The sequence below is a fragment of the Centruroides sculpturatus genome, unplaced genomic scaffold (assembly GCF_000671375.1).
Source record: "Centruroides sculpturatus isolate CEXI.00-Female unplaced genomic scaffold, Cexi_2.0 scaffold65, whole genome shotgun sequence".
Classification (NCBI taxonomy): Eukaryota; Metazoa; Arthropoda; class Arachnida; order Scorpiones; family Buthidae; genus Centruroides; species Centruroides sculpturatus.
This window is the reverse complement of record NW_019384327.1, coordinates 783,942-796,049: the sequence shown is the minus strand read 5'-3', so window position 1 is coordinate 796,049 and position 12,108 is coordinate 783,942. Positions and strand designations below refer to the sequence as shown.

General features: G+C 31.9%; 1 protein-coding gene across 1 annotated transcript; it reads left to right on the top strand.

Annotated features, from left to right (window-relative positions):
- The first annotated feature begins 2,889 nt into the window (after nucleotides 1-2,889).
- LOC111628437 lies at nucleotides 2,890-3,946 on the top strand. Its single transcript, XM_023372226.1, has 2 exons — nucleotides 2,890-2,947; nucleotides 3,206-3,946. Exon 2 carries the CDS (start codon nucleotides 3,207-3,209, stop codon nucleotides 3,558-3,560), a length of 354 nt encoding a protein of 117 aa, XP_023227994.1. The 5' UTR covers nucleotides 2,890-2,947; nucleotide 3,206; the 3' UTR covers nucleotides 3,561-3,946.
- The last annotated feature ends 8,162 nt before the right edge of the window (nucleotides 3,947-12,108 follow it).

The window sequence follows — 12,108 nt, the reverse complement described above, 5'->3', positions numbered from 1 at the left end:
ATAGCAAACTCAATTTAGCCGCTCCGTAGCGTGGCGCAGGGTCGGAGGTAAGTAGTTCGGCTGCTCATCCACTATTGGACCAGACTCTATCAATCTTCTCGCGAAACGACGTTATAGGAGGTACGTTATACGAAAGTTTCTACAATTTTTTCGCTACGTTATAGGAATTGTCGTTATAGGAACGTACGTTATAGGGGGGGTCGACTGTATCACAAAATTAAATAAATATATAAACAACAACAAAAATTATAAACAATATGAATATACAAAACAAGGTAACAAATTTGTAAAATAAATGAATAAATAAATAAGTGATCAAATCTCTCTATACATATTATTGACTTTCAGAAAGTACACTATATTGTGCAGATTTGGCCTCTGGCCCAAGATCTCTCTAAAGCTTGCATTTCCGAAATGCTGTCTACGACTTTGGTCAAAAGCAACACAGTTGCAAAATATGTGTTTAACATTTACAGTACAGTTGCAGTACTGACATACTGGTTCGTCATCTCCCTTCAAAAGGTATTTATGAGTCAGTCGAATGTGTCCAATTCTCAAACGAGTAAGGACAACCTCAGATCTCCTATCATACTGCCTATTATGTATCCAATTTTCTATTGAAGGTTTGATCTCGTGTAGATTATTGTGGATTTGTGCATTCCACATAATTTGCCATCTCTCTGCTAGTCGTTTTTGAATGACTAGCTTCAACTCACCTCCTTCAATACGCATTGTATGCTGTGAAGGACTAACTGACTTAGCAGCTGTGTCAGCATCTTCGTTACCTCTTATACCCACATGGCCTGGCACCCAACAAAACTTTACAAAAGAACTTCTCGTAGTGAGATGGCTTCTCATATCATTCTTTCATAATCCATAATAAGGACGAAACTTAATCAGAAAGCTAATTATAGCTTGTAGCTATAAGTACGGCTTTACCGGTACATAATTAAAAGCGCGGTAAAGAGGCGATCTTTACCTTACAGAATCAGTAGACTGATGAGGATTGTCACGATTCCTTTCACACTCTGTTCCTAAGGGAACTATGAGGTGATACTTTCACTTTTGAAAGAACAAAGTCACTTCTCAAATGACTCACGGGAAGTGTGAAGATGACAAGAAAAATAAACATTCTATCTTTTTATAGCTTTAAAATATTCTAAAATATTGACTAAAAATCATAAAAATGTTCCCTATCAAACTCTCAGTTCTCACTTCAATATTCATAGCGTTTTTAAATAAATCTTCATTGATGTTTCAGAAAGCAAGAACCAAGGTTTTATGTACTAATAATATAAAANCATAGCTTTTTTTAAATAAATCTTCATTGATGTTTCTGAAAGCAAGAACCAAGGTTTTATGTACTAATGATATAAAATATTGAATGATTATATCAGGTAAGTTCTTAAGTACCTGTGAATCGGAAATCTCGCCTAAAGTACAGCAAAAACAACAGAATTTATAGAATTCTGTCAATTTTCTTTTTCTTACTTGGATTCTGGTCTTGAAACTGTGAGTTTTCTTTCTTTCTTTATCTTGTAGAGAGGCACTTTAATTCAATTTAACCATACTGGCCGCTTTTCAAGACAAAATGAAAAATTTTGTCTTTGCATTGTGACTTAGTCACAATGCCACAAGTTAATTTTTAGTCATATTTTTAATTTATTTAATTTAAAATATACGTTTTCCACCTAGAATTAGTAGTGGCTTTCCCCTGTAAATCATACTTTTCCTTCAACGCCGGTCATCTATTAATTGGCACCAAACGTTCGTATATAGTTCATTGTGCATCTGGTGCCCACAGTTTCCATACCTCCTCTCGAATTCCATCTATATAACTCAGTTCTGTCGATTAAGTAAAGACAGGAGATGGACAGTAAAAATTTATAGGTGTACATTAACAATGATTGCTTCATAAATATAATATGAAAATTTAATTTGTATAAATTTCTAATAGTGTAAAGTGCAAACATATTTATGCAAAGCAGACAAATCTATAAAAGTTTATGTATAAACCAAGAGATCATCAAATAACTTATTTTTGCTTTTAAGTATCGGCTAAATTTATAACAAATGATTATAACTGATTTTCTAACATAACTAAACAAACACAAAATGCTATATTTTCTTAAATATGCATTTACAATAATTTTAGAAAATAATTTATTAGGATAAAAACAATACTTTAAAAAGTACATAATGAATCTCTAAGCTATTATAAGTGCTGTTATAAGTGCTGTTATAAGTGCTATTATAAGTGCTGTTATAAGTGTTTAATCATGACGATTACAATGATCATCGGTTGTCTTGCACACTCCTATGTCATTAAGAACGTATGAATCGCTTTCTTCGTCAATTTACTGTTTATTCGCGCTTCCTGGAGATACAACAGTACTACTTCCGGAGATGTCGGCTCCTACAGACAACCTAAACAATTCTTTGAGTGCAGCCATCTAAGTGCAACACGTTCTAATAGAATTTAACCTTACAGGGAAATAAAAGCGACAATTACGAATTTTTGTATTAATTCCGAAATATTAAAGTTTTCATTTTGAGGAAGGACTGACAGGCAGACGACAGTGGGCATTTATAGATCTACAATGGGTTTAACAATACAGAAACAACAGTTCCAAAAGATTCTACCATTGCTCAATTTAAATTAAATACAATTTAGTTTATGATCGTCTTCGAACATCCTAACTCTAACAAAATGGATTACACCTCGTCTCTGTGGGCATGAGTGAAAGACTACAGACAAATTCAAAATGATCCGTTTCTATAGAAAGACACTTCGAAATCGAAATTCTGTCAAAATATCGATATTTTTAGCATTAAACTGAGACGCCACGCAACAATAGAATTTCGACAATTGTCTGTTGCTTTGTTCGAATGCGATTGTTTCGAGTATTTTCGGAGAGTTTTGCTGCAGTTTTTGCGATTATTTTCGGTAAGTATAGTCCCTGATCATTCTAGATTTAGGTATTTTTTAACATTGCTAGGTACTAAATCACAATTAGCAGCGATAATTTTCCCACAACGAATATTCTATTACAACTTTTATATTCATTTTTGTTTAAAATTTTTCTTATACTTAAAACGGTCATTTTCTAAAACCTTCTGTCGTATTTACATTATGATTTTTTTATATTCTCTTAATTTAACGTTCGTTCTACAATATTTAATACTCGGTTTTTATTGTTTGCAGGATGGAAAATTTTAAAGCTCTTAAGAATTGGAATACCTCTGGAGGACAGAGTGCGGAGGAAAGCTCCTCGACATCAGGATCGTCGTCCTCTTCGATTCGAGTGATTCGCGTGCGTCCGAAAGAAGTGCTGGAGGGTGCGAAGGAACCCGACAAGAAACGGGTGATTGTCACCATTCCCGATGAGAGCACCTCGTCTGTCATCGACTACCTGGAACAGAGATATCCAGATGTTCCGGAATGGTCGGTGCAGAGAGAGGCACGCGAGGAAGGAGTCGAAGGGGAGTGTAAATCGATCCTGAAAAAGAGGAAAAAGAAGCCTTGGTGGAAGAAGCTTTTCTTCTTCTGGAAGAAATAAATCTCCGAGGTCTTCTTATTAAATGTGACTTTTGTTCCCGATTGTGACATTTTTACCCGGATGTGGACTTTTACCTGGCTTTGACCTTATGACTGAATGTGACTGTTAATGACGGTTTGGCGTCTTCCCTTTCCTGCTGAGAATTTTTGGAATGATACATGTCCTTCGTCATCGCTTACGAGGGACGTGTTCTTCCACTTCAGTTAATTAAAATCAACGGTGACAACTTAGCACCGTCTTCGGTCGTTTGAAATCTCTCAACTGACGATGAAATTCTGACCGGAAAATAATGGATTTTCGCCTGCAACGTGCGTGTCAACACTGGACACCCGAATGAAAACAAAAGAAAACTATCGCAGTTAGCATATGTCTAAGCTACAATTATAATTATGTTGAACAATTAAACGTGTATATAAACTTTTACTTAATAAAACTTTTTAAATTTATATCGATTGATTACGTGTATCAGTTTAAATACAGTGTTATATTTGCACGATTTATAACGAAAGAAAAATATAAAAATAAAAGAAGTAAAAGTCATTTTAAAAACTTACGAATTTGTATCGATACAAAAGCACGAAATAAAATGCTATAAAACAGGGATTATTAAACTGAAGTGTGTCTCTTTGTTAAGAATAATTCTCTAACTTAATATCAACTTGATAACAGAAAAGTTCTCAATAAATGAAATTATAAAGACACCTGTCTTTGTAATTTTATTTATTGAGGATTTTTCTGTGTACTCCGCGATCATCTGCCAGTGTAATGTACTGTACCGTACAATGTAGAATACAGCCGAATACAGAATAAGGTTAAAAATTGCAGCAGATTTTCTTACATATGTTTAGAACAAATGAGAGTTGGAATGAAATTAAACAAATTCAAATGCGCGTCATCCTATAAAAAGTAAACTTAGGTAAATTCAAGTTATCACTTGTTTACGCTAAACTACTTGTTAGGACTAGGATCGGAATAAAATGAAAGTTTAACCGCCGTCTACCAATGATGGGCTTTAAAAAGGCCATTTTAGTCACTACAGAATGGAGAGAATAAAATAAAGAAGGAAGCTTTGTTTGACGTAATTGTATTCAATTTTTATTAAAGTTTATATTTGAGTGGTGTATTCCAAGAAAGATTCAACTCCACCAGTTTCTTTTTGAAAAATAAAACTTCCTACATTCTATTAATTAGACTAATTACTTAAACATTGTAAAAAAATATATCCTACATTTATATACGAGTATTTATGATCGACGTATATATGTATAACACACTTATTTTTAAAAGCAAGAAAAAGTAATTGATAATGGAAATTTTGGACCTGTTAAAATCCTACACTAACAAATAAGTTCAAAACAGATACATATAGGTCCTAATGCACTGATCAAAACAATATCTGATATTTTTAATTACTATTAAACGGCAAAAAGCTTAATTTTTAGGGTAGGGCGAGTTTTATATATAAACATCTATATATATATAAATGTGAATGAGAATTTTATTCGTCATTAACATTAAGTTCTATCTTTCTCGAGACACGTCATCCCCTATATGTTGCTATTTTTTCGATCTTTTATCACTAAAATTTAATAGTGGCGATGCCTCTCACATACAAGTCACCATGCTAAATTTTGTTTACTAAACTATATTTCATATTGAGATATTAAGCGAAACAGATGCAAAGACACACACATACACACACATCTACAGAATTTTTTTTTATGTTTTGTTATTTACATTTAGATTCAGAATGTCTGAAAATGTGGAGATGTGTGCAATTTTACTGTGAGTTTGTTGCAAGTTTTTTAAACTTATTTTTCTTATGTATGGAAAAATAAAAAGAGTCACGATTTTAAAGTTACTTTCAATAATAATGTCTTCTTACGATTTCGATAGCAAATTTCCGCTACACGAGCAACAACTCCAACCATATAATTAGAATGGTTTCCTATCTAAATTAACAGATAGAAAAACAAATATTTCAACTTGGGCATATAAAGTTTGAAAAAAAAGTAGCCGTTGCATTCACGAAACCATTAAGCCAATCGAAGTTTAAAATGTTCGTCAAAGGCGATTTTTTGCCTATGTAAATCCGCTGTCCCAACTGATAACAAAATTAAGCAGGGAATCTGTCCTGGCTTGAATGTGGATATGAGAGGGTGGCGGATATATCTCTAGTGAGATGATGCCATTTGCAATGTGCTCTAGTAGTCCATGCAAGTCCATGTAAATCTACATTGTAGATTATAAAGCTTTATTGTAGATTTTACAATACAGTTGTTCCATTGTTACAAGCTTGGGTTGATTGTGTATATAGGAATTATACTGGGCTAATTCCTGAACAGAAGACAGGTAATTTTTCTAATTTTACATACTTCACGACATATGGGCTTAATGCACGGTGTAAGGTTTGCAGAAGAATATATAGTTTTTCTTTATATAAGTATCTATTTATAAAGGAAATTTTAAATTTTTCACGAGTTTATACGTTTCGCCTTTAAAATCATACTGAAATTTACGTAAAAATTTTATTTCGGAAAATTTTAAATTGAATTTATAAGCACAAAAATGAAAGTTTTGATGATAACAGAAATATCTAATAATTAGTAATTTTCTTAAATTGTTTCTAAAACAAGGAAGTTACGAAACAGAATGCCAAAGGCAATATATTGATTAAAAGTGGCATCCTTATAATGTCTACAATTCTGTTATATAAGACACAGAGTAGGAAGCAATTAAGATAAGTAAGATTCTCACTGTTAAAACGTTTGTTTGTTTACGTTATGACTAGCGTCATGCGTTACGTTAGGCAACGCATAACTTGGGCGATCAGCCTAGGGGGATGCCTGCCGGGAGGTCTTTTTAAGAAAAACTGGTCCCTATTCAGGCATTATAGAAGTGAAGGAAACCCGGAAAACTCCACATGGCCAGCTCGTCCGATTAAGGCGCGAATCCATTACCAAATTTCTACTGTTAACGGTACAAAGGACGTTTGGCTAGTGATGAGCCTCAGTGTTTAGAACAAATGACATTCTTATACAGAAGATTGTATCATGAAAATAAAATACCTATCATATCAGACAACAATGTATACTTATACATAATTAAGGATAATTAATTTTCGATATCCATTACATGAAATATGCCATTAATAACTTACTACACTTAGAAAATATTTTCTTCAATAGAAGATATGCGTGTTATTAAAGTTGAGCTTGAGTGGAGTGGAGTAATGACAACGAAACAACACACAGAGACCTGCCGAAAGGGTAACGTCTTTCTGGTGGTGACAATGGAGGCAACTGTTCCCTGTTTAGGTGTTAGATAAGTGAAAAACTTCGGTAATCTTTACGTGGTCAGAACTAGAACAGACACAAACCCGTGAGCAACTCTTACGGTTTAATGATTTTATGCACGTGACCACTGTTAGACAGGTTAAGTTTAGATTAAGTATTCTTAATTTCCAATATCGGAAAATTTTATATCAAGAAAATATCTAACGTATTAAAATTGAGTTTGGATTTACGTTCTTGGATTAAAATGTCTTTAAGCATTCAAAAATATCTCATTTATTTATCGATGTCTACAGTTTGATAAATTTTTAAAGCTTCATATTAATTTTCGTAAAATTTATTTTTATTTACGGCAGGATTTCGTTCTCTTTGGTACAGGTAAGGAAAGTCAACAATATTTTATCCGTAGGATACAATGAAATTTCACCACATTACTTTCTCAAAATCGGTCTTTTCAGCATCATCTTCCCATAAATATATAATAGTTAGAAATTATTCTGATATTGAACTAAATTATCAGAATATTATTACAATTAAATGGTGAAATTTAAAAAGTAACAGATTATCATTTTTTAGATGATATGTGAAATAACTGAAATATTTCACTTAATTACGGCTGAACCATAAATTATGGTTTTTTAGCCATGTTTTCAAAGTCTTTGTATGAATTTTTGTTCCAATAATTACCTATAATGAACGGCCATTTCCGAACAATGGACAATTTTTTTCTTCTTTAGAAACCGACGCTTAAAGGGTTGACTTTTTGCAGTTGGAAATATTAATTGTGTTAGTGCCCATAAGGCCGAAAGATTAAACAAAAAAAAATAATAATAAAATATTTATAATTTAAAATTATGGAAAACTCAAGTAATGAGATTAAAATACTTCTTTATTCCTTAAATGCAGCATCACAAATTCTCGGGTTAAATATATTAACACGTGGTAGCCATAAGAATTCATGGGATTTTCGATTTTTTAAATTTTATTCAAATTTTCTCGAATTGTTTCTTATCCTGAATACTCTGGCATTAGTTTCCACGATATTTTCCGATAAATTCGTATGCGGAAACTTGTTTAACTTATTCGTAGGTTTCAAATACATCATGCAGTTTTTTGTTATTGGTATGATCGTATTCTGGACTTTTCAGTTCTCTTTTCTTAAACGAATTCGTTTAAGTCTACCTAGTGGTAAATCTTGCTATGAAGTAGAGGAAAAGTTAATTGCCTCGATAGAATATCAATTTGCAGTTTTCTTCGCAGTCACTGCTTCACTGCAAGTCACATGTTACTTCATGCTTGACTTTTCTCTATATTCTGCCATGGAAAAGGCAACTGTAACGGAATTCCTTCTCTGCAACATTGATTGGGCATTATTATCATTTTTTTTCGTAGGACAGTCAGTTTACTTATTATTCCTTGTTTATAATTATTTACTCGTTTTGTTTAACGGATGTAACACATTGTCGATCAAACTCGATGTAGTTCCTCGTGAAAGAAGCAACATTAAAGGTTTAGTCGTATACATAATCGAAGAACATACAGCATTAATGGAAGACATTCGAAACGTAAATAATCAACTCGAAATATATTTTCCTGCTGTTTTCTGCTGTAATTTATATGCCTTCAGTATCCTGATAACCATTTCTTTGTTTTACGATTTACCCGCAGAGTTTAAACTGGGTGCATTAGTCATTATCATATACGTATTTTTCGAATTTATGATAATTTCATTCGGTTTATCCAGATTTACATCCTCGGTAAGATTTATTTACTATTTCTACCACCAAATTAATATATAATCTATAATGTTCAACATTCGTTTTAGCTTTACGGAAATTTCAACGAGATTAATAAATATTCTTTATGCAGATTTTCCCTGGTTTTTAAATTGAAGGTAAATTAATGTTCTATTCTTACGTTATGGATAAATTTTATTCTGAAATTATGTTCTTTTTCAAACAGATGCTAAATTTTATGAAGAGATTCGGGAAAACACCCATTGGAATTTCTATAGGTGGATTTTTTCGAGTCAAACGCGATTTTCCAATTAAAGTAAGTTCCGATTAAATAATGCGTTTTAATTTATTCTTATGGATTTTATCTTCATCCCTATTTTTCCCTTTTAGATGCTGAGTAGTCTTTATTCTATTCTTTCTGCACTCATCGAATTGGGAAAAAAGAATAAAAGTACGAAATGTACTTCATCACCTTTGCTAAATGCAAGTAATGTTCAGAATACATCATTGTATTGAGAATGTTTCAACGTGAGTACAAAAAGTCAACGAAAATTCGTTGATATGAAGAAACGATCTGCAGCTTTTCGAGATACTGCTGATTTTTCTACAACTACATACGTGAACGAATATAAAACTTTTGTATTAATAATATTGAATAACTAGAAGCACTTCTTATATGTATACACACAAAAAATCAAAGTAAATTTTATGAGTAATGTAGAAAGTAAAGTTCAAAACCATCTAATTTTTTAATTTTTCACACATTAAATTGAGAACATTCTTTAACAAAATATTAAAACAGTGGCCATACAACAGATCTAATATTTTCTGTATACAGAAGGAACAGCTCGGCTGTATGGTTAGTGTTTTAATAATTTGTTAGAGAATGTTTCACATTTTATCGCGTATGTAGGTGTTACACAGATTTAAAAAGAAAAAAAAACGGAAAGAATTTGTGGCTTGTCGTTTGGACATTCGCAAACTTACCTTCGCACATGTTAATAAAGTTCTTAATTTAATTAAAAATTACAATAAACAAAACTTTTAGTACACTATGCTTTTCTTTAAATTTAAATTAATGTTAATTCATTAAACTGCTACTTGTTCGTCTGATGCGAGCCAATTCTGACAAATGATACATTTATTTTTCATTAATTATTTATTTATTTTTCTATTTGATTTTATTTATTTATTTATTTTATGTTGTATTTTATTTTATTATTTATTTATTTTCGTTTTTGCTGGTAGCCTACACTATTGATAAAAATTGGTAACATAGATTTAGGTACATTTTGGGAATTTTATTCAGAAATATTGTATAAAATAAATTTATATTAATAAAATCTTTAAACGTTTGTTTGCGAAGTAATACTGTTTTTAATTGAATATCCTGACTTTTATATCATGAAATTACAAAGCTTTTAAATCTTAATTTATTTCACTTTTTAATAACTGGATATAACTAAAAATGAGACTCACTTAACTGCCGTAACATCCAAATCTTTACTCTATGAAACATTCTGTTATCATTCCGAAACTTTGATAGCAGAAAATAGTTTAAATTGTAATTATGAAACATATTTGAAATCATTTTCGGAAAAAGGCCTCGTTTGATATAACTAATGCTTAAAATGTTTAAGATGTTAAGATCACGTCCGCGAATCTGGCTTTTTGGATTTTGACAATACAGCGATTCCACTCCACTAATACTTGAATATACAGTAGCAATCTTATTATTATTATTTTTTTTTCACGTGTAGTATAGAAATTTGTAATAAGATACATAATGCGGGTATAATAAAATATTGTGCGATTATTTTCATATAATTAAAATTAATATGTATTTTTTAGAAAATACAAGGGAAGCGGCGCATCCACCGCTTCCAATGACAGCACGAGACTGCATATTAACAAGAACACTGAAAGAGAAAGTTATTCTTTATAGTTTTTAACATGTTTATGAGAACAAACGCGTTTATTTGATTCGTTTTATGTTTTCTATTAGTGTGTAAAGCAATGTATAGCATAATCTGTTTTCAAATTTTATTTTTTAACATATAAAATTTTCGCCATTTTAATGCTAATATTCAATGTTGTTGTTATCGAAACCGTGTTGTTGTTTATGTATTGTATTCTGGCACGATGAAGTGACCGTTTAACCAACATTTGGCAAGTTTTCCATCTTCCAATGCTAATAGTCAATATTCAATCTAAAGCAGTGTTTTTCAACCTTCTTGAATACGCGACCCCTTTACAAGTTAAAAAATTCTGGCGACCCCTGAGGGCCATATTAAAACTATATCAGTGATTTTAAAAACTACGTATTTAATTTTCTTTCTTTAATTAAATATCGATCGAAAAACCAATTGTACTGTAAAATAAACAGGCACAGCCTTCTCACTGAAATTCTAGTTTTTTTTATTGTAGTGTAGGACCTACAAACACTTGTCTTTTTCTTTCACTCGCGACCCCCTTTGTAAGGCTTTGCGACCCCCTTGGGGATCGCGAACTACGAGTTGAAAAACACTGTATTAGAGGCATGTGCACTCGGCATCAGAGCTGAAGACCAGCACATAGTGCGACTTTTCTCGTAGATTCTGTGACAATTCAAGTACCTTAAGGACAACGCTGTATAGCTCATTTTGAGGAAAAACGAGTTTTATGTAGAACATCAATGTATAGCACTTCCTTCACACGGAATACCGTATATACTTATAGTAGGAATTTCCATTTTTAGATACTTTTATTATTTTCACACCTGATCATCCCACTTTGACCACACTGTCTAAATGTGTGAAATGTAATTTCATTCTTCTAATAAAATTATGTCTACTGTCTTATAACTGTTAACCTAGTAGCGCTAAATTTTTCCCTGGTGGTGACAACTTATCTAATTATTCTCCTTGAAATTTCTTTATCCGGATACACTTTGCGGATGTAACGAATTTTGCTCGATTCAGTTCTGTAGGATGGTTGCACGAGTGTGTGAGTACCGTCAGTTAAATTCTAAACACCTTGTATAATGAGACAGGTTAAAATATTCTTTTTTTTCAGATGTACGATAATTTCATTAGCATCCATAAGGTTTCTTTTGCAGATCTACCATAGACATTTAAATTCGAATAATTCTGGAAACAATACATTTCAATACGAGTTACCTTTAATGATGTAAAAATTTTCCTATTGTATCTGACGAATAAAAGAGTCGAAGTTAACCACAATAAATGTAATTGGACTCGAGACCGAGTTTATACAAAGAAAAAACTATCAGCGGCATATTCGATAAAAGTTTTAGTATGATAGATTTCATGCATTTTCAGAAAATCTAATATAAACTCCTCAAAAGTGAAATGCAACACTAATTAGGAATGCACGTAGCCGCATGCAAATTGCAGGATTGGTAACTTAAATTAGAGGAATTAGGCAAAGTATATTAAACTTTATTAGAAAGAAATGTGTCCATCATCATCAAGATTAATAACATGGGACGTTGCCGATTCGAACTTCTTTTAAATTATA